Source organism: Heteronotia binoei, chromosome 10, assembly GCF_032191835.1.
Source record: "Heteronotia binoei isolate CCM8104 ecotype False Entrance Well chromosome 10, APGP_CSIRO_Hbin_v1, whole genome shotgun sequence".
Classification (NCBI taxonomy): Eukaryota; Metazoa; Chordata; class Lepidosauria; order Squamata; family Gekkonidae; genus Heteronotia; species Heteronotia binoei.
In genome coordinates, this window is record NC_083232.1 from 95602591 (window position 1) to 95626291 (window position 23701).

The following is a 23701-nucleotide window of genomic DNA, read 5'->3' on the forward strand; positions in this document are numbered from 1 at the left end:
ATCGTTGGGTTAGATATGATCTGGGGAAGGAGAAGGCTGGGGCTAGCCTAATTTGCGTCCGCCATTAAGTCGCGACACTCCGCCCCCCCCCCCCACGGCAGACTTTTTACGGGGTGGTTTGCCATTGCCTTCCCCAGTCCCTCCCTCACTTTCTCTTCAGCAAGCTGGGAACTCATTTTACCGACCTCGGAAGGATGGAAGGCCGAGTCAACCTTGAGCCAGCTACCTGAACACAGCTTCTGCCGGAATCAAACTCAGGTTGTGAGCAGAGAGCTCAGACTGCAGCTCTGCAGCTTTACCACTCTGCGCCACGGGGCTTTTCTAGTTCTACACACTGGAAAATCTGAACCTATTAACGCATATTCTTCAATCTGTCATGTTTTAATGAAAGGGTACAAATGTCTTACACAGATTCAAAGTGCTACAAACCATATTAACTTATTTTTGCATATCTCATGTTTTGGGCTTGCTCTACCTCCTCTGTACCGATTCCAACCAAGGACCAACTCTTTGTTAAATGTGATCACAGCAGTTAGTTCTGTCTTAAGTTCCAAGTACCATCAAGCATGAAATTCCATTCAGCTTTGTTTTCTATGAAAGGTCAGCCTGCTCTCACCCAATCCGCAGCTTCGCTTGGCATTTGCTGCTTAAATAGTCCTTTTTCCCCTTCCCCCCTCTCGGCACCTGACAAAATTATTTCTTGCGGGGAAGAACGTTCTGCTCGTAGAGGCCCTTGTTGCCGAAACTGCCAGCTGGCTCGTATCTGGCCACCACGAATGTGGAGCCGTCACTTGCTGCTGCCTTTCCGATTCCCATCTTTTTGGTGTTCTTCCAAACCATTGCTGTGAAGTGTCCTAAAAGGAAAACCCAAAACAAACCCTATTAGTATGAGACCAGGTTTGCAAGACAAGTTGAGTGCAACCAAAGAGATACCAAACGGTTTCATTTTCAGGTGTGGGAACTCAAGCAAAGCAATACTGGAAGTGTCAAGTATGCTATTTCTGTGTATTAGATCAATACCATCATTGGAATCCAATCCCTCTCTCTCTGTTCTAAAATCTCCTCTTTCCCAGAGTTGCCCTTCGAAGCAACTCCCCCCTCACTTTTTCTCGCCTTTCTTTTCCTTTCACACCTCTGGGTAGAAAATGTAGGAATGTAAGTAACTTTGATGATAGAAAGAAAAGAGGCGCCTCCCCCGAATCGTTTCCATTCATGCCGCTTATCAAGAGAGGCAAGAATGTATGGGAACCAGGGAAGTTGTAACCGCATGATAGCAGCTGGTAGTATTTCTGAATATCTGTAGCAATTCACATATGTATGTTATGACTTGAAGCTATCTTTTCTATTGCCTTTGAAGTATTCCTTAAAACACTATGCTGTGTGAAACTCTGTATCACTCTCCAGGTATCCTACCTTGAGCCATCAACGGATTATCAATAAAATGAGTCTTTGTATCCAACAACTGCTTGTTTATTCGAAATACTAATGCTTGACACAAAGTAGGAGTCAAGTGGTACCTTTAAGACCAACCAAGTTTTATTCAGAATGTAAGCTTTCATATGCATGCACACTTCTTCAGACGAGGGGATAGAGTACAGCGGGCTGAAATGCATGTAGTTCGTAGGTTAAGCGTGTAAACTGATACAAAGTTAGGATCAAATGGCAAAATAGTGCAATAAATTGGAAGACCATTTGGTCTGGATAGCAATAAAAGGTAATAAAAGTTGCCTGTTAATTGCTGTTGCTGCAAGTCTAGGTAAAACAAAAGGACATGTACTTCCTAGTTCTTGTCCACCTAATTTACTTTTTAACATCATTCTATAGTTCTATGGTGATCTACACAACCTCGTACGGAAGACCCCTACAGAGGACAAGGTGATCATCCTTGGTGACTTCAATGCCAGAGTAGGTAAAGACTCGGAAGCCTGGAAAGGAGTACTTGGCAAACACGGCATTGGCAACTGCAATGACAACGGGCGCCTCCTGCTAGAATTCTGCATGGAGCACCAGCTCACCATCACCAACACTATCTTCCAGCAGAAGAACAGTCTGAAGACAACCTGGATGCACCCACGGTCCAAGCACTGGCACCTTATCGACTACATTCTGGTGCGCCAGAGAGACCTTCGAGATGTCTTACACACCCGAGTAATGCCCAGTGCAGAATGTCATACGGATCATCGTCTTGTACGCTGCAATCTCCGTCTTCACTTTAAACCCACACCCAGGAGAGGAGGTATCCCTCAGAGGAAGTTTCAGGTTGGCAGTCTCCAGTAAGCCGAAGTTAAAGCTGCCTTCCAGGCAAAACTCCAGTCAAGAATTGAGGACCCCAGTTGCCCCACAGACCCTTCTCCAGAAGCACTCTGGGAACACCTAAAAACTACCGTCCTGCAGATCTCTGAAGAAGTCCTCGGGTTCTCCACAAGGAAGAACAAGGACTTGTTTGAAGAGAACAATCAAGAGATCCAAGATTTTCTGGCGAAAAAGAGATCTGCCTACCAAGCACATCTTGCTCAGCCCTCCTGTCCTGGGAAAAAAGCAACCTTTCGCGCTGCATGTAGCAACCTCCAGCGCAAGCTTCGAGACATTCAGAACGATTGGTGGACCAAGCTTGCAGAGAGAACCCAGCTGTGTGCAGACACTGGTGATTTAAGAGGGTTCTATGAAGCCCTGAAGGCAGTATATGGTCCATCATATCAGGCTCAGAGTACCTTGCGTAGTGCAGACGGCCAAGTGCTCCTCACAGACAAGGCATCCATACTGAACCGGTGGTCGGAGTATTTTCAGGTTCTCTTCAGTGCCAACCGTGTAGTTCAAGATTCAGCAATCCACCTCACCCCACTTCAACCAGTGAAAACAGAGTTGGATGAGATCCCCACCCTAGAAGAGACTGTTAAAGCCATCAAGCAACTGAAAAGTGGCAAGGCAGCAGGAGTTGATGGAATTCCACCAGAGATCTGGAAGCATGGGGGCACAGTACTACATAGCTCACTTCACAAAGTACTTGTCACCTGCTGGGAACAAGGCAAATTACCACAGGACTTTCGCGATGCAATCATCATCACCCTATACAAGAACAAAGGGGAAAAGTCAGACTGCTCCAACTACCGGGGGATAACCCTGCTCTCCATCGCAGGCAAAATCCTTGCCAGAATACTCCTGAACAGACTGGTGCCCACCATTGCAGAAGAACTCCTCCCAGAGAGCCAGTGCGGCTTCAGAGCTAACAGGAGCACCACTGACATGGTATTTGTTCTCAGGCAGCTCCAAGAGAAATGCAGGGAACAGAACAAGACTCTGTATGTGACTTTTGTCGACCTTACCAAAGCTTTCGATACCGTTAGCAGGAAAGGCCTGTGGCAAATCTTGGAACGTTTAGGATGTCCCCCAAGGTTCCTCAGCATGATCATCCAGCTACACGAAGACCAGCGAGGCCAAGTCAGACACTGCAACGACCTCTCGGAGCCCTTCCCAATAGGCACAGGTGTAAAGCAAGGCTGCGTTCTCGCGCCAACTCTCTTTACTATCTTCTTTAGCATGATGCTTCAAAGAGCCACAGTAGATCTAGATGATGACGATGGTGTCTACATCTGCTATCGCACTGATGGCAGCCTGTTCAACCTGAGGTGACTAAAGGCCCACTCCAAGACAATGGAAAAACTCATCCAAGAGCTACTGTTTGCTGATGATGCTGCACTCGTCTCCCACTCGGTATCAGCTCTGCAGCATATGACGTCGTGCTTTGCAGAGGCTGCCAAGCTATTCGGCCTAGAAGTTAGTCTGAAGAAGACAGAAGTTCTCCACCAGCCTGCACCCCAGGAAGATTATCACCCTCCCTGCATCACTGTGGGTGAATCAGTTCTGAAGACAGTCCAGCAGTTCAGCTACCTGGGGTGCATCATCTCCTCAGATGCCAAGATCGACAAGGAGATTGACAACAGGCTGGCAAAGGCAACCCGTGCATTTGGCCGACTGCACAAAAGAGTGTGGAGCAACAAGCATCTGAAAAAAGGCACAAAGATCAATGTTTACAAAGCGGTTGTGATGACAACCCTCATCTACGGCTCCGAATCGTGGGTTTTATACCGTCATCACCTGCGACTCCTCGAGCGCTTTCATCAGCGCTGCCTTCGCACCATCCTCAACATCCACTGGAGTGACTTTGTGACCAACACTGAAGTCCTCAAGCGGGCGGAGGTTACCAGCATTGAGGCACTGCTGCTGAAGACGCAGCTGCTCTGGGCAGGGCATATTTCTAGGATGGAAAACCACCGCCTTCCCAAGATTGCCCTGTATGGCGAACTCTCCACCGGCCATCGAAATAGAGGGGCACCAAAGAAGAGGTACAAGGACTCCTTGAAGAAATCCCTTGGCACCTGTCGCATCAACCATCACCAGTGGTCTGACCTAGCCTCAGATCGCAAAACATGGAGGCACACCATCCACCAGGCTGTCTCTTCCTTTGAGAACGCACGCATAGCTGGTCTTGAGGACAAAAGGAGATTGAGGAAGAATCGCACTGCTACAGCACCAACCCTAAATCAGACTTTTCCCTGCAGCCACTGTGGCCGGACCTGCCTGTCCCGCATTGGTCTTGTCAGCCACCAGCGAGCCTGCAGCAGACGTGGACGATTGCACCCTTCTTAAATCTTCGTTCGCGAAGCCAAGCCGAGAGAGAGAGAGAGAGAGAGAGAGAGAGAGAGAGAGATAGGATGATGTTAAATTGTATAGGATGATGTTAAAAAGACTTTCAGCAACATCAATTAACACGCAACTTTTATTACCTGTCAAGATGCCTTGCCATGTTTCTAGTTACTGAAGTGCTTTTACTTTCCTGTTTCTCAGCTTGCATTACGCCTCTCTCTATGTAACAGTTATCACATTGATTCTGCCTAGTTTGAAGGGTTACCAGGGGCAACCAAGGTTGCTCTTCCAAGATTATGTGTACCTGCAAAAGGGCCTGGGAAGGACTTGTGGGGAGGGACTGCTGTTTCCTGCTTTTCTTTAAACTTGTAACGGTTTGGGATAAATTAGAGGGGCAAAAGCCCACCAAGTCAGTTTTCACAAAGTTCATCCTGCCTTCAGCTGTCATGTATCAATAAATATCCATTTCTGAAGTGGACTGTTTGTGATCATTGAACTGTGGGGGTCTTGACATAACCTTTTATTGCTATCCTGACCAAATGGTCTTCCAATTTATTACACTATTTTGCCATTTGATCCTTTGTATCAGTTTACACTCTTAGCCCGTGGCGCAGAGTGGTAAAGTTGCAGTACTGCCGTCTGAACTCTCTGCTCACGACTTGAGTTCGATCCCAATGGAAGCTGGCTTCAGGTAGCCAGCTCAGGTTGACTCTGCCTTCCATCCTTCCGAGGTCGGTCAAATGAGTCCCCAGCTTGCTGGGGGGAAGTGTAGATGACTGGGGAAGGCAATGGCAAACCACCCCATAAAAAGTCTGCCATGAAAACGTTGTGAAAGCAACATCACCCCAGAGTCGGAAATGACTGGTGCTTGCACAGGGGACTACCTTTACCTTTCTTTTACACTCTTAACCTACCAACTACATGTATTTCATCTCACTGTACTCCATCCCCTCGTCTGAAGAACTGTGCATTCACATGCAAGCTCACATTCGGAATAAAACTTTGTTGGTCTTAAAGATGCGACTTGACTCCTACTTTGTTCTACTGCTTCAGACCAACACGGCTGCCCACTTGGATCTTCCTGTCAAAGTTGCACAGCATGCTCTTCTTCCTCTATCCCACCACCATGAAATGTGCATGCAAAGGCCTGATTTTGGAATGATGATGGGAAAATAAAAGGTTCCCTTCTCTACTGTCGGTCAGCAAATAAGCAATACCAGACCCCCCCCCCCCACACTCACTTGTGTTACAGGAAGATCCTGGACTCTGAAAGTTGTAATTTTCTATTTCGCTATACCATCTGTAAGCTACTTCTTTCCCTACAAGACAAAAATCATAGAATTATGCTGTGGAATTCATTTATTTATTTATTTATTCGAGATTTATATCCCGCCCTTCCCACGAATGGCTCAGGGCGGCTTCCAACAGTCAATCAAACATAAAATTTAAACAATTTCAAATATAAAACAGTTAAATATTTAAACAGTTAAAACCTTAAAAACAAAATTTCAATTTCCTGTAAACAGATGGCTGGCCAGTTACATCGAGTTGTCGTCCCAGCTAAGTATAGGCTAGCCGGAAGAGGGTCGTCTTACAGGCCCTGCGGAACTGCGCCAAGTCCCGCAGGGCCCTCACCTCTTCCGGCAGCTGATTCCACCATACGGGGGCCATAACGGAGAAAGCCCTTTCTCTGGTGGCTTTCAAACGGGCTTCTTTTGGCCCGGGGATAGTGAGGAGATTTTGTGTTCCTGACCTCAGTGCTCTCTGGGGAACGTGTGGGGAGAGACGGTCCTTAAGGTAGGCAGGTCCCAGGCCATATAGGGCTTTAAAGGTAATAACCAGCACCTTGTACCGGACTCGGTATATCACTGGAAGCCAGTGCAGAGTCCGGAGACCTGGCCGGATGTGTCCCCACTTTGGGAGACCCAATAGCAGCCGGGCCGCGGCATTCTGCACCAGCTGCAGTTTCCGGGTCTGAGACAAGGGCAGCCCCATGTAGAGGGCATTGCAGTAGTCCAACCTCGAGGTGACCGTAGCGTGGATCACTGTTGCTAGGTCGTCGCGCTCCAGAAAGGGGGCCAGCTGCCTTGCCCGCCTAAGATGAAAAAATGCAGACTTGGCAGTGGCTGCTATCTGAGCCTCCATCTTTAAGGAAGGCTCCAATAACACCCCCAAGCTCTTGACCCTGTCCGCCGCCATCAGCGGCGCACCATCAAAAGCTGGCAAGGGGATCCCCCTCCCCGGGCCGCGGCGACCCAAGCAAAGGACCTCTGTCTTCGTAGGATTTAGCTTCAGCCTGCTCAGTCTGAGCCACTCAGCCACGGCCCGTAATGCCTGGTCAAGGTTTTCCGGGGCGCAGACAGGCTGGCCATCCATCAGTAGATAGAGCTGGGTGTCATCAGCATACTGGTGACACCCCAGCCCATACCTTCGGGCAATCTGGGCAAGAGGCCGCATGTAGATGTTAAATAACATCGGGGAGAGAACCACCCCTTGGGGCACACCACAATTGAGTGTGCGCCTCCGGGATAGCTCCCCCCCAATTGCGACCCTTTGTCCCCGACCTTCTAGGAAAGAGGAAAGCCACTGTAAGGCCAACCCCTGAATCCCCGCGTCGGTGAGGCGGCACGTCAGTAGCCGATGGTCGACCGTGTCGAACGCAGCCGACAGGTCTAACAACATCAGCACCGCCGAGCCACCCCAATCCAGATGCCGTTGAAGGTCATCCACTAGGGCAACCAGCACTGTCTCCGTCCCATGTCCCGGGCGAAAGCTGGACTGAAATGGGTCAAGGATGGAAGTGTCCTCCAGGAAAGTCTGTAACTGCATCGCCACTGCCCTCTCAATAAGTTTACCCAGAAAGGGCAAATTTGAAACCGGCCGATAGTGTGTCAATTGGGCCGGGTCTAAAGATGGCTTTTTTAAGAGGGGTCGGACCACAGCCTCTTTGAGTGGCGTTGGAAAGTGCCCTTCCATTAGGGATCTATTTATGATATCCCGCACGGGATATCTAAGATCCCCCTGGCAAGATTTAATAAGCCAGGAAGGGCATGGGTCTAATTACAAGTTGTTGGGCGAGCAGATACGAGAATCCTGTCAACTTCCTCCAGACTGAGGGGGCCAAAGCCATCCAGAGTATAATCCGAAGACAGGCTCGGGGCCTCAGGTTCGCTAACTGTCTCCAAACTGGCAGAGGGGTCGGGGCGGAGTGACGCGACTTTATCCGCAAAGAATTTCGCAAAAGCCTCACAGCCAATTTCCAATTCAATAGAATTTAACCTGCCTTGCGGCAGCGTTGTGAGTCCTCTAATTACGTCGAATAATTGTGCCGGGCGCGAAGTTGCAGACGCAATCTTAGCCGCAAAGAATACTCTCTTTGCGGATTTGATTGCCATCTCATAGGCCTTCAAACTCTCTCTATAAGATGTTCGGGTCGCTTCGTCTCGAGTACGCCGCCACTGCCTCTCTAGTCGTCTGAGCCCCCGCTTTTGTTGCCGCAGCTCCCGGTTAAACCAAGGCGACGGTTTCGGGCGGGGGCGCAGAGGGCGCCTGGGTGCGATCTCCTCGATGGCCCTGGAGAGCCCGTCGTTCCAGGACTCTACCAGATCATCCAGGGAATCGCCAGCGGGCCAGGTATCCCGTAGAGCCATTAGGAACCGTTCCGGGTCCATCAGGCTCCGCGGGTGAGCTAAAATACGCTCTCCGCCTAAACGGGTTTTGGGTGATACCTCCATACGGGCCTTAAGGGCAAAGTGATCTGACCATGGCACTGCTTCCGTTGCAATATCAGTCACTGATATTCCGGCCGCAAAGACCAGGTCTAACATGTGTCCCGCCTGATGAGTGGGTGTTGTAACAACCTGGGAGAGTCCTAGTGTCGCCATGGATGACACCAGGTCCATCGCCTGGCTGGATGCCGCGTCGTCGGCATGGACATTGAAGTCACCCAAGACCAAAAGCCTTGGGTGCTCCAACGCCCAGCCCGCCGCGGCCTCCACCAGGGATGGTAAGGCGCCGGCTGGTGCGTTAGGCGGTCGGTACACCAGCCAGATCGCCAACCCCTCCCCAACATCCCACATCAGGCCAACACATTCAACGCCTGGGATCTCTGGAGCCGGAAGAGCCCTAAAGGAGTAAGCCTCTCATATGAAAAGTGCCACCCCGCCCCCCAGTCCGTGACTGGTGAAAGACCGAGTATCCCGGGGGAACGGTCTGGGAGAGAGCCACCGTCTCCCCTTCGCGCACCCAGGTCTCGGTCACGCAAGCCAGGTCCATGTCCTGTTCGGTCAGAAACTCCTGCAGGACAGAGGTCTTATTATTAATGGACCTGGCGTTGCATAACACCAGTGACGGAGGCGAGTAATTCAACCTGGCCCCACTACCTGTCACCGTCGGGATGGGACGAAGGCTGGAAGGGGGTCGAGCACTGTTATGTCTCGATCTCCTTCCTTTATAATTCTGCCTCGTCCCACCGTCATATCTTCCCCTCCCCAGGAATCACAGTGCATGTAGTGAACTCTGCAAGAAGTATTACCAACCTGTTTTTGTCTCCAGCTTGGGGGTTATCAGGACATTCTTTTAATTAATTCATTTATTATTTATTGATTTGATTTATATTCCGCCCTCCCCGCCAAAGCAGGCTCAGGGCGGTTCACAATATAAAATCACAGCAAACAATGCAATAAATATCGATAAATATTAAAAATTACACCTTCGACAGTTAAAAGTTTTAACTTAAAACTAAATATTAACTTAGTGCTATTTCAGCGGCAACGGCATTTCTTCAGTTCCCGGAGATACAGGGGCCATGTCAGTTAAATGCCAGCCGTAAGAGAACGGTCTTGCAGGCCCTGCGGAACTGCGCAAACCAAGCTGGAATTACATTAGTGAGAATCTGAAGTTTCAAAATATGAATTAAAAACAAAAAGCACGTTTCGGCCATAAAGGATTAGAGACTTAAATGGTGTTGGAAAATGCCATCAAGTCACAGCTGACTTACGGCAACCCTTCAAAGAGCTTTTAAGGCAAGAGACAAATAGAGGTGCCTCTCTGCGTAGCAACCCTGGGCTTCCTTGGTAGTCTCCCATCCAAGCACTAACCAGGGCCAACCCGGCTTAGCTTCTGAGATCTGACAAACTCAGGCTCATCTGGGCCACATACTTAGCCTTTCTTTTAGGAGGCCATCCGGGATAGGGGCAGAAGTAGGGGGCGGATGGCCACCACTAGGAATGGGCACAAACTGCATTTCTGCAGTTTGGTTTGGTTCATGGCTGAATCACAAACCGAACCATGAACCAACTCATATTGGTCATGAGTCATTTGAATTTTAAACCCCCAGCCTTATGTTCCCTGTGAAAAGCCACGGTTGGCAAAAAAAGTAGGGGTTTAGATAACTCCAAGCCATTTCACCCCCTTTCTGCTGGCAGCAGGTTTTATATTTTATGACCTGGATTTTGACCTTTAATATAATGTCTTATTCATAACTATACCATTATTTATGCAAGCTCAATGGTGTAATTATATATTATATATTACAGATCCCCCTGACAAAGCCCATTGGCAAATGCATAGGGAATTTTAACTGAGTAATAAAATATATTTTAACCTAATTTTATACCACTGGCCTTCACCTTTTTCTTTAATCTTCTGTTCAGACACATATCCCTCCCTCCTGCCCTGATGTGAACTCTCTGGATCCTTAGTTTCTTGGGGTCTCCACTGGCAGCACAGTGTGAACTGAGGAAGTAGCCCCCTTCCTCCTGGTCATGTGATCATTTTGGTGGGAAGGTGTCAAAGGAAGAAGGAAACTTCCTTTTGAGGCAGCGGGTGTCCTATTCCAGCTACTATTTCCATCAGTTGGCCGCCTTGTTGTGACATCACGCTTCACTATGGCATGGCTCTTCTAATGGAGACAGGCCACCTACTCCAGAGGAAGGAGTCAAACTTGGCTGAGCACAGCGGTCAAGTCAATGTCTGGTATTATGGTGGTGGAACGTCGCAGCTTACTTACGGCAACCTCTCAGAGGTCTTTCAAGGAAAGAGACATTCAGAAGTGGTTTGCCATTGTCTGCTTCTATATAGCAACCCTAAGAGCTCCGTGGTGCAGAGTGGTAAAGCTGCAGTACTGCAGTCGGAGCCCTTTGCTCACGACCTTAGTTCGATCCCAGCGGAAGCTGGTTCAGGTAGCCGGCTCCAGGTTGACTCCATCCTTCCGAGGTCGGTAAAATGAGTCCCCAGCTTGCTGGGGGAAAGTGTAGATGACTGGGGAAGGCAATGGCAAACCACCCCGTCAAAAGTCTGCCGTGAAAACGTTGTGAAAGCAATGTCACCCCAGAGTCGGAAACGACTGGTGCTTGCACAGGGGACTACCTTTACTTAGCAACCTTAGACTTCCTTGGTGGTCTTCCAGATAAGTGCTAACCAGAGCCGATCCTGCATCATGAACACTTTAATTGACGCTATGCTGATGGTATGGGTGAGAACCAGGATATTGGAGCTGGTTCCTCTGCTTTAGGTATCCTGCCAACTTGGGTCAGATTTCAGAGATCTGGACTTCTTGGTGCTGCTGACCCTAATAGTGGTGCTGAGAAAATTCAGATTATGATTTTCCCTTGCCTGCAATACTTACATATGTTACAACCTGAATGTCATTTCACTGAGATTATCTAAACCAGCATTCTCCGATCCAAAAAAATGAAGTCTGTGAATGGCTTTTAGAGTTTTATTGATCTGTGTGTGCTTTGGTTTTAGTGGGGCACTGTACCTGGTAAATTTGGACTTATCGGTCATCATTCCAAAAAGAATCACTGATCCGAATGGACTATGAACCAAACTAGACGTTCATCGCTTCTGTGCAGTCCCATACTGGGGACTGCATGTGCACAGGCCAGATGCAGAAGAGATTTCCAAAGCTTATTTTTTTATTTAGTAGGCTTATATTCCGCCCTTTCCCATAACGGGCTCAGGGCGGAGCACAACATAAACTGAACAACAATGTGTGGTTGTTGTTCAATTGCACAGTCAAGTCCAACTCTTTGCGACCCCATGGACAAAGTCACGCCAGGCCCTCCTGTCTTTCACCATCGTCCGAAGTCTGCTCAAATTCGTGTTCGTTACATCAGTAACGCTGTCCAGCCATCTCATCTTTTGCCGTCCCCTTCTTTGTTTGCCTTCTGTCTTTCCTAGCATCAGGATCTTCTCCAGTGAGTGCTCCCTTCTCATTGGGTGGCCAAAGTATTTGAGCTTCAGCTTCAGCATCTGACCTTCCAGGGAACAGTCAGGGTTGATTTCCCTTAGGACTGACTGATTTGATCTTCTTGCAGTCCAAGGGACTCTCTAGATTCTTCTCCAGCCCCACAGCTCAAAAGGATCTATTCTTCTGCGCTCGGCCTTCTTGATGGTCCAGCTCTCACAGCCATACATTACTACTGGGAATACCATCGCTTTGACTATACGGACTTTTGTTGGCAGGGTGATGTCTCTACTTTTTATTACACTGCCCAGGTTCGAGGGTGAACAACAATAAAAACCTACAATTTAAGTTTCAAACAATGCAATAAAATTGGCAAACCAAGAACAATAAAGCAAAATAAGGTGCACCACAGGCGGGAAGGGATCATTTTACAGAATGAAGCAATTTTTGGCCCTCGAAGGAAAGCTGGCAGGACAGCCTCTTCTTCCTAGAGGAAGGCTTGGATGACCCAAGGGCAGTATACAAGCCATCAGTACAGCTAGGTGGGAGTGGGGGTAGAAAAAGCTCAGCAGGCACCTATTTGCATATTAGGCCACACCCCGACACCACCATTGTTTTGCACAAGGGGTTTTTTTGTAGAAAAAGCCCAGCAGGAACTATTTGCATATTAAGCCACACCCCCTGACACCAAGCCATCCGGAGCTGTGTTCAGGCGTGTCGTTGCTCAAAAAAAGCCCTGGTGGAAAGTATCATCAAGTCACGGCCAGCTTATGACAACTAATTAGTGTTTTCAAGGCAAGCGACATTCAGACGCGCCATCGCTTGCCTCTGCGTAGCAACAGTGAACTTCCTTGGTGGTCTCCCATCCAATTACTTTTCACGTTCGACCCTGCTTAGCTTGGAACATCTGATGAGATTGGGCTAGACTGCCTACATGATTTTTAAAAACCAATACAATCCCACCAATGGTCATGGATATAGCACCTTAACTTGCAATTCTTGTTCTTCAGGGAGAGAAAAATATTTGAGCAATGCCTTTTAAGTGTCTCCATTAAGAACCCAGCTTACCTGACAGCTCGTAAGAAGACAATGTTAAATTTTCTCCGTATTTTCCATTATTAGACTCAGAACTATGCTTGAGGGTTCTTGTGCTAGCAAGTGCCTCTGAATACCTATATTAAAACAATTACAATTCCATTATGGAACGATAAGCAGACAATAGTTAGCTTTGTGAATATGCAAACGCTCTAGGGCAGAAGATTCTAGGTCAGCAGTTTATCACATTGGGCATCCACAGAAGAGAGAACATAAGAGGCCCCTTATATCCAGGAGTAGCCAACCAGGGTGTCTGCCATTCTGGCAGGGTGTCTGCCTCAAACATTTTGCATTTGCATGGAGAAGAATGAGAGCACTACATGCAGTGTTTTCCCTGCAGAGTTCTTTCATGGGAATTATCTGTTAAGGCTCCTCAAATATTCCCAGTTTTACATTGTGAAGGCATAACATCGTCAATAGTGGAGAATCCTATTACCCTACGCTGCTTTTCCTAAGTGACCTATACAGGGCTTTTTTTTGTAGCAGGAACTCCTTTGCATATTAGGCCACACACCCCTCAAGTAGCTAATTCTCTTGGAGCTTACAGTAGGCCCTGTAATAAGCTCTTGGAAAATTGGTTACATCAGCAGGCGTGGCCTAATATGCAATATAGCACGCCAGCTACTCTAGGAGTTTCCGGGAATATGGTTTTCCCAGACACTCTAGCAATGTGGGAGGGAAAACTTTATGGTACAATAGGTACCATAGAGTTTTCCCCTCCCAAATTGCTAGAGGATCTGGGAAAACCATATACCATTTTCCCACACGGCTTACTTTGGAGTGACGTCCCTCTTCACTGTGCAGCGTCTGCTCGGATTTCCCACCAACTGCTCCGCAGAAGCAGGAAGTGCCAGGGCTTTTGCGTCGCAAATGTAAATTGCTAAAACACAGTTTACATTAGCGACGCAAAAGCCGCGGCACTTCCTGCTTCTGCAGAGCAGTTGGTGGGAAATCCGAGCAGACGCTGCACAGTGAAGAGGGACGTCACTCCAAAGTAAGCTGTGTGGGAAAACGGCTATAGCGTTTTCCAGGAAATGCCTAGAGTGGCTGGCGCGCAATGTTGCTGGTGCGATGTCACTTGCGGGTGACGTTATCACACCACACGTTCAAAGCGCATGTGAAAAAAGTCCCCCGCTGGAAGCCACAGGGGACTTGGCAACCCTAGTCAGAGAGTTTTTGTGAGGATAAAACAGGGAAGGAAGAACCCTGTACCTGAGCTTCCTGAAGAAAGGGTAGGATAAAAAAAATGAGAGACTGACAGGGATCTTCTACTCTCCATCCAGTGTGAACTGATCCACCAAGAAATGCTGTTGTTCATATAGATGGCTATAAAATTCTGAGGGAGTTATAACAAGTCACATAAACCTTTCATTTTCTCTTCCTACCCAATATCAGTTTTATAAAAACTACCATGAAGAGGGGAATTGTGGGAAGAGGGAAACTACCACGAACTATAAAAACTACCATGAAGAGGGGAATTGTGGGAAGAGGGAAACTACCACGAACTATAAAAACTACCATGAAGAAGGGAATTGTGGGAAGAGGGAAACTACCACGAACTATAAAAACTACCATGAAGAAGGGAATTGTGGGAAGAGGGAAACTACCACGAACTATAAAAACTACCATGAAGAGGGGAATTGTGGGAAGAGGGAAACTACCACAAACTATAAAAACTACCATGAAGAGGGGAATTGTGGGAAGAGGGAAGCTACCTCGAACTATAAAAACTACCATGAAGAGGGGAATTGTGGGAAGAGGGAAACTACCATGAACTATAAAAACTACCATGAAGAGGGGAATTGTGGGAAGAGGGAAACTACCACGAACTATAAAAACTACCATGAAGAGGGGAATTGTGGGATGCTCCCAGCCGTGTTCCAGAAGATGGCACCAGAAAGCCATCATTATTACCTTATCAGAGAGGTCCTTAGGTATCATCCTAAGAGATGTGTCATGAAGGCCATAAGTACTAAAAAATCAGAGTACCCAATCCAGATACTGAAATACTTGCATGTTCCTACAGAAACAAGGAAAAGTTGTACTCACTGCTGCGCTTCCCTGTTTAACTTTTTGCAGAGTTTTAGAGGGGGACTGCCATGCTTCTTTCTGTAGTCATTGTGAGCTTTTAAGACCTCTTCTGCAAACTGTTTGGAAGCTACAACAGTATAAAACAATTATAGCGTTAAACGTTGCCAGTTTCTGTTGCACACACAAATAGTGCCTATTGCAAAAAAAAAAAATCCATATTCTATTTTATTAACAGTCTAAAAAAGATTTTTAAACAGTTTTACCGGCTTATTGGTTGTATGAACTCTACTTGGTTGTATGAACAGAAAAGGAGAAGGAATTTCAACATTCAGCACCACAATGAAAAGAGTAAAAGGCACCAAAATATATTTATAGCATTGATAATGTAATGAACATCAAACCATTATTATGAATTTTGAAAATCTCTTCACTTCTATACTACTTAACATATATTAATCTCAGTGATCATCAGTGGTGGTCCCCTTTTGAAGAGCAACATTAATACAGCAAAATGGTCATCTGTTCATGTCACACAAAAGGGGACCACCAAGGGCCTGGGGATTGGCAAGCCTAGTTTATAACCCAGGTCCTCATGAAGAGTGGACTTGCTGCCTTCTGCTGTATCCCCTCATCTTGGACGCTAAGCAGGGTTGGTCCCGGCTAGCGCTTGGATGGGAGAGCACCAAGGAAGTCAAGGGTTGCATTACAGAGGCAGGCAATGTCTAACCATCTCTGATAGTCTCATGCCTTGAAAGCCTTACAGGGTAGGGTTGCCAAGTCCAATTCAAGAAATATCTGGGGACTTTGGGAGGTGGAGCCAGGAGAAAGGTTATGACAAGCATAACTGAACTCCAAAGGGACTTCTGGCCATCAGGACTAATCATCCCTGCTAGTTTGCTTTGGGCAAATACAGCACCACCTTCAATCTCTGAAGAGGATGCTGACAAGAAAAGAATGCTAGCATTTCTAACAGCACAGAGCCAATTTTTAACAGGAAACGGATACTCTGCTTATGATTGTTTTGCTTCCTTTTACTGGTTTGATAAATGGTGGGCGGTTTCCACAAGAGCACTACCAGCCTGGGTGGTTTCCCCATTGCTGCTGCTTCACAGCACCGAGGGCAAGAGGGCTTCCTCGTAGCAGGCTTCCCTGCCCCCCCCCACCGAAGAAATGGCCATTTGCTCTTCCACTATTTAAAACAGCCATCCCTGTTGTACGTCTGTTAGAACAGTGATCCCCAACCCTTTTGGCACCAGGGACCAGCTTTGTGGAAGACAATTTTTCCATGGACCGGGGGTGGGGGCATGAGGGGAATAGTTTCGGGATAATACAATTGTGCACTTTATTTTAGCATGGTGGTTAAATGTGTGGGTTCTTATCGGGGGGGGGGGGAGAGACAGGTTTGATTTCCCACTTCTCCACTTGCTGCTGCTGGAATGGCTTTAGGTCACCCTTAACTCTCGCAGAGTTGTCCTTGAAAGGGCAGCTTCTGGGAGAGCTCTCTCAGCCCTACCCACCTCACAGGGTGTCTGTTGTGGGGGAGGAAGATAAAGAAGATTGTGAGCCGCTCTGAGAGTCGGAGTGGAGGGCAGGACATAAATCCAATGTCGTCTTATTATTATTATTATCACTACATGATTATACAACTCATGGCCCGGTTGCTAACGGGCCACAGACTGGTACTGGGGACCCCTGTGTTAGAAGGCTGATTAGGCAATAGTGAGCAAGTCGACTTAATGAGTTCTGATAGCAGGCAAACATAAGAGGGCAGACCAAGGGTCTTTCTATCGATGACTTCATTTATGTCACACTTCTGTGAGAAATTCTCCCGAAGTGACTCACATGGGAAGGGGTGTGGAAGAAAAGATAAGAGATTCCTCTCCAGTTGGAGGCAAGCTGATCTTCCCTTGCCAGTTTTCGTCCCAGGAAAGACAGGGTGCAACCTTCCAACAGCCTTTGGATCACCAAATTGAAGGCCGAGGTCCGAGTGTGCTCCCCCGGCTTCTAGTTTCTAATCCATCTGGCAGTTGCTTTCCCATTGGTTCAGGACTTTGAGCGTGCAAAACAACAGCAAGAATCGTGTCCAGCAGCACCTTGAAGGCTAACGAGATTTACAAGGTACACGTTTCTGAAAAGGTTATACCCTGGAAATCTTGTTGATCTTTCAAATGCAACTGAACTCAAATCTTGCTTTTCTGTTGCAGACCAACACAGCTGCCTACCTGAAAGCATGCAAAGCATATACACCTAATGGGAGCTTCACTACAGCATGGCTTGCCAAACATTACTTATTATCTTCGAGTACTAACTTCTGCTCCAGAAGGCACATTTTAACTATCTGTCTGGCTCCCGGCAAGTTGGAACCCGACTTGAGCATTTCCCCCAGGACCCCAAGCCCCACTTCCCTACCAGGGTCCACCTCTGGTGTGCCACCCCTAGGGTTGCCAAGTCCAATTCAAGAAATATCTGGGGACTTTGGGGGTGGAGCCAGGAGACTCTGGGGGGGGGGGAGACAGGAGACATTGGGGGCGGAGCCAGGAACAAGGGTGTGACAAGCATAATTGAACTCCAAGGGAGTTCTGGTCATCACATTTAAAGGGACGGCACACCTTTTTAAATGTCTTTCTTCCATAGGAAATAATGAAGGATAGGGGCACCTTCTTTTGGGGCTCATAGAACTGGACCCCCTGGTCCAATCGTTTTGAAACTTGGAGGGTATTTTGGGGAGAGGCACTAGATACTATACTGAAAATTTGGTGCCTCTACCTCAAAAAATAGCTCCCCCAGATCCCCCGAAACCTCCAGATCAATTCCCCATTATACCCTATGAGAAATATTTCACATAGGGAATAATGACGAAGTTTCCCTCTCCTCCACACCCCCCCCTTCTCGCAAATCTGTAGGGGATTGGCTCTCTACTCACCAGCCAGCTTCTTCACAGTAACAAAGACACAGACACAGAAAGTTGAAGCCTTTCACCACCTCTGGAGGTGCAAAGGCACATGGTCCTTTGGGGCGGGGCAGGAAGCAGCCTGGGAAAGCTCCGGCTGCTGCGATGGAGCTGGGTGGGAAGGGGAGGGGCAAGGAGAAGCTGCTGCGATCGGAGGTAAGAAGGGAAGGGAAGAGAGGAGGAGAACCATCAGGGATCGGTGGGAAGGGGAGAGGAGAAGCTGCTGGGTTCTAGGCTGTGTGGGAAGGGCAGCCATTCCCCCCGCTTTCTGGATTTTTGCCGAGCGGGGGGGGAGGAGGCTCCAAATCGGGGGTCCCCCGCCCAGGCGGGGGATTTGGGAAGCCTGCTGCCCATTGTTCCTGAGTCCCCAAGCTCAGTCCTTAAGGGTCCAATGAGCCAGGCAGAAACACCTTTCATTGTACACAATATTGGTCCAAATACACAACCACCTGTTATAGATCCAGGTGGGTAGCTGTGTTGGTCTGAAGCAACAGAACAAAGTGCAAGTCCAGTGGCGCCTCTAAGACAAACGCTTCTACCCTGAATTAAACTTTGTTGGTCTTAAAAGTGCCACAGGACTCGCACTTTGTTCTACACCTATTATATTCAACGATGTGGATTTCCCAGGAAAATCTGAACAGGAAAAGGGTCTGATTCAAATTTAAATACATAACTTAAATATTTAAAGAATGTTAGCAAAATTTAAGGAATGGGACGACATCCACTAAATGGTCATTTGCAAATGTTCTTGTTACAAGTTCAAAATCCAGTGTGGGCTTGAGGCCTGGCCATTCCCCCGCCCTCTGCCCTGCCCCATATTTCTCCCTTTCGCATGAGAAACAAGAGGAAGAGATTTGCATATCTGCATTCCACATAAATAGTATCCACCATCAATCTCCATGATCTCCGGGGACAGAGATGGTAAGTACAGGTTGTACTCCGCCATGTTACCTCCTCTGTTTATTCATATGGAAGGCCTGAGCCTGTGTTTCTGTATTCAAACTGGACAGGCAAATAAACTAATTGCCCATGTTTTAGTCGGGTGGCACCTTTAAGGTCAACAAAGTGCATGCACATAAAAGCTTATATCAGAAATAAAACTTTGTGGGTCTTAGAGGTACCACTGGACTCAAACTTTGTTCTGCTGCAGAACAAAGTCGGAGTCGAGTGGCACCTTTAAGATCAACAAGGTTTTATTCAGAATATAAGCTTTCGTATGCATGCAGACTTCTTCAGACAAGGGGACAGAGTACAGAGCTGAAACACATGTCGTTCGTGATTCTTAACACACCAACTACATGTATTTCAGCTCTGTACCCCATCCCCTCGGCTGAAGAAGTACAAAAGCTTACTTTCTGAATAAAACTTTGTTGGTCTTAAAGGTGCACCTTGACTCCTGCTTTGTTCTACTGCTTCAGACCAACATAGGCTTCCCAACCCTCCCGCCCTGGCGGGGGACCCCAGGATTTCCACCCTCTTCCCCCGCTCCCAAAAAAAACAGAAGCGGGGGGAGGGGGGGAAACGGCGCCGGGGAGCATGGCGAGCTGCCCCATCCCGGAGCGGGCGAGGCCGCCGCGCCACGGCCGCCCCCTCCCCGCCCACCACAGCTGCTCCTCCGAGATGGGCCTAGGCTGAGCCCATCTCAGAGGAGCAGCCAAGAGGCGGCAGCAGCGCAGGGGAGGGCGAGGCAGGCCAGGAGCATGGCGAGCCGCGAATCCGGGCCCTTCTAGGACCCGGACTCGCGGCTCGCCATGCCCCCGGCCCGCCTCCACCCCCCCCCCCTCCGATTCCACCCCAGAGGCGGAGCGGGCGAGCCCATCTCGGAGGAGCAGCCACGGCGAGCGGAGAAGAGGCGGCAGCGGCGCAGCGGCGTCGCCCGCTCTGAGATGGGGCGGCTCACCACGCTCCCCGGCGCCGTTTCCCCTCCTCCCCCCTAGCTCCACCCCAGTGTCTCCTAGCTCCACCCCCAAAGTCCCCAGATATTTCTGGGGTTGGACTTGGCAACCCTAGACCAACATGGCCGCCCACTTTGATCTTTGTTCTGCTGTTTCAAACCAACATAGCTACCTACCTGAATTCAACTGCCCACGCGTAAGTGGGGTCAGATGCATTTCTTCATGCAGTACACGACTGTTCCGCCAGGCAGGTTTCAGGGTTACTGATGGTCTAAATTCTGCCAAACTTGATCATGTCAAGGGAGTGTGCAGATGTACCCAAAACCAAAGTGTGTGGTGCTCAGAAGGTGGACAGACCACGTTGTTTTTAGTCATCGTACCTATTCTTTTCCAGAACTTTGCTCAGAGGAAACTGGTTCTACAGGTTGGAACCAGAATCTCACCTCATTTTCCCCTTGAGTAGTTTCGTAGTTTTAAACAAACAAACCTGTAAACGTACAGGAGGCACAAAAACTGGAGAGCCCATCTGGGGAATGGTGGGGAAGCCCAAAATGAATAATAAACTCGGCATTTGGCACAAAGTCTGTACCTTACAGAAAAAGGTGGGAGAAGCTGGTTGTCCCCTACCGGGGGGGGGGTAACTATGTATGATACCAACTCCTGTTTCTGGAGTTGCTTGTTTTCAGCAGCTGTTTTCTGCTTCAGACCAACATGACAGGGAATGAGCTCGTCCAGCAGGCAAAGAACAGGATATGAAAGCAGAAGCAAAGAGGGGAAAATGTCTTGCTGGTGATTTCATTTCAGAGAATTGCATTTCTGAGAGGGAGAAGGAAGAAGGGATTATTCAATTGAAACACAGCAGCCAGTAATCATTACCCAGAATGAGAAGCAGGGTTAGAAAATCTTCTAAGCAATGCGTAGGAGGATAATGTGGTTCGAACACAAAGGTGAATTTTCAGATAGTCACAAGGACTGGATCACGCCATGGACCCTCCATCTCACCCAATTCCCCTCCATGCCCCAACCCCCATCCCAGATGGGTTTGGTACACAGACCCCATGGCTCTTAGCAAAGTCTTTCTGGGTGGCCAAATATGATGTCTCCTCCTTTTCTTTTCAGCAGAAAACCTAGTTGGGTCCAGCCCCATACTTCTAACAGCTGCTGCCTCTAGACCAGGGGTGTCGAACTCATTTTTTGTGAGGGCCGGATCTGACATAAATGAGACCTCGTTGGGCTGGGCCATGTTGGGTTGGGCCGGGCCATGTAAGGCCAGGCCATGTGTGTACCTATTTAAGATTAGGTAGCAGAGATATACATTTTATAAAGAACAGAGTCACATACTTTGTATTTCTCCCATGGGATCCAGGGAACTGGGCAAAGGAAACTCTGGCTCTTTCCTCAGCCAATAGAAGAAAGAGAGGCCTGGCTCAGTAGCTCTGCTGTGCAATTGAGAGAGCCTGGCAAAGCAAACTATTCTTCCCCCCCCTTCCTCCCAAAGGGAGGAGCCTCAACCAATGGAGAAAATAGAGGTTTTGCTCTGCAGCTCCTGTGCAATTGAGCAAGCCTTGCAAAGCAAGCTGTGATGCAGAAGGAAGCAAGATATAGGGAGAAGGAAGCAAATGACAGCCAGTTGCTTGGGGGCCTGATAGGAGCCTTCCGGGGGCCTGATTCGACCCCCGAACTGCATGTTTGACACCCCTGCGTGTAGACACTTGTACAGATGATGGCCGTGTTGTCCATTCCATACAGGTGGAAAGGGTATATTGCATCTAAACACTGAGATTATTGTCATTTAGATATTGTGACATAGATACGGACTGGATATAATGGAATGTCCTTACAAGAGAAAGGTATATTTGCAATTCTACAGTTCCACTTTTGAGGCTTCCGCAAGTTCTTAAATTGGTCCAAAAGACAGATATAAAGCCTAGACAGGCTAGAATTCAACTTCCTTTCTGCATTTGATCCCATATTAACAGCATTCACAAGTGACACAAATAGCAAGAGAGAGCTCAGACGCACTTTTTAAGTCCCTTGGTAAAGCAGTTTGACTGCAGAAGTTCTTAGTTTGCACTCTTCCTGTTATGTCTGTGAACTAATATGGTAATCAATGGTATTCCTGCCTGGCTCATTGGAGGACAGAGCTTGGGGACTCAGGAACAATGGGCAGTAGGATGCAAATCCCTGCTGCCCTGCTCCAATCACAGGCCCCCTGTTAGTTTGAATGATCCAGTAACGTGCTTGAACGGGAACCCTGAGTTGTATATAGCTGGCCCCGTGGGGCCTGTTCTCCATTCTTTGTAGAGCAGCCACCTGCCACGCTGTATCTAATAAAGAGCTGATTATCACTACCACCTCGCCTCTTCAGTGTATCAAACCCACGATATTCTGCTTCCTCTACGCAGAACATGCCTGTTAGAAGTATTTGTGTTTCATCCCACCCCTTTTCTTTACTAGTTTTCCTTTGTTTGTTTTTTACAGCACTCCCACACCATACTTGTGGCACTTGTGCACCTATAGTTTATGTCATTAACATGCAAATATTTATAATATTCAAAATCAAGTATCCTATTTAATGATTATATTTTGTTAAGTGAAATCACTAGTATGACCGAGAAGAGGCACGACTATAGTTTCTTCCCAAGTGAGGAAATCCCAAGCCTTAAGCTGGGAATTTTGAATTGAATCTGTGTGTTTATAAATTCCAGTAACATCGCTTAGGTGGAAGATGGAAGCATCTTCACACATAGCGCCCAAAGTGGATTTTGCTTTGACTGCTTTGTGATGTGAATGCATCATATACATTGGCCAGAATGCTCATATACATTATAAGTGCTCCCCTTATACCTTCTCTTCTTTAACAACACAGTCAGATATTCAGAGCTATGCTCAATGTGAGAGACTCAAAGATGGCTTGAACTCATGAAGCCGCCTTTTACCGAATTAGATCTTCTGGTCCATCAAGATCAGTATTTTCTATTCCGACTGGTAGGAGTTCTTCAGCAGAGGTCTTTCATGTTACCCTAGTACAGGGGTGGGGAAGAGTGGCTCTCCAGATGTTTTTTTTGCCTACAACTCCCATCAGCCCCAGCCAGCATGGCCAATGGCTGGGGCTGATGGGAGTTGTAGGCAAAAAAACCATCTGGAGAGCCACTGTTCCCCACCCCTGCCCTAGTACCTGATCCCTTGAACAGGAGACACCAGGGAGCCTGTTTGGTGTAGCTTCTGGGAGAGCTCTCTCAACCCCACCCACTTAACAGGGTGTCTGTTGTGGGGGAAGAAGGTAAAGGAGATTGTGAGCTGCTCTGACCCTGACTCTGATTCACAGTAAAGGGCCAGGTATAAATCTACAGTCTTCTTCTCCTCCTCCTCCCCCTCCTTCTGTGTAGGGGGTTGGACTAGATGAGGTCCCTTCCAACTCTATGATTCTTCTTCTTCTGCATACCAAGCAGATTTTCCACAACTGAGCCGCAGCCCTCATGCCTCATGTATGAACATGCTCCCTGTATTCTAAAAATTAACCATAATGCATAAGTAATAGACATTAATATTGATCAGAAACAATGGCTCATCAGCTTACAAACGTCTTAATATCAAGGGCACATCGATCCATGACATAAATACTATAAGAAAATCAATTGCATACATATGAAATAGCCACATGGAAGACTGGCCACTTTGAAGTCAGCCAAGCTTTTCCCAGAGCATCTGTAACGTTGCTAATCCTCTTGCTGTCTCCCAACAGCACCTCTAAAGGAGTTATGAAAAGCTCTCTTTAACATTTTTAAAAATATATGTTTTGAGGCAACAAAAATTTCCAGAAATCAAGGGTTTGTGATCTAAAACAGGAAGCTTGCTGGACGAGAAATTAGATCGACCTTTCCTGGGCTTTTA

General features: G+C 47.8%; 1 protein-coding gene across 1 annotated transcript in view; it reads right to left on the reverse strand.

Annotated features, from left to right (window-relative positions):
• Nucleotides 1-398: 398 nt before the first annotated feature.
• The window catches only part of LOC132578360 (Golgi-associated plant pathogenesis-related protein 1-like), a 41244-nt gene continuing 17941 nt past the window's right edge, over nucleotides 399-23701 (reverse strand). The window contains exons 2-5 of the mRNA XM_060248304.1: nucleotides 14981-15089; nucleotides 12905-13008; nucleotides 5886-5963; nucleotides 399-854 (exon numbers count right to left, since the gene is read on the reverse strand). Of these exons, the coding sequence (XP_060104287.1) occupies nucleotides 694-854; nucleotides 5886-5963; nucleotides 12905-13008; nucleotides 14981-15089 (452 nt within the window). The 3' untranslated portion in view covers nucleotides 399-693. The remainder of the gene's footprint in view (nucleotides 855-5885; nucleotides 5964-12904; nucleotides 13009-14980; nucleotides 15090-23701) is intronic.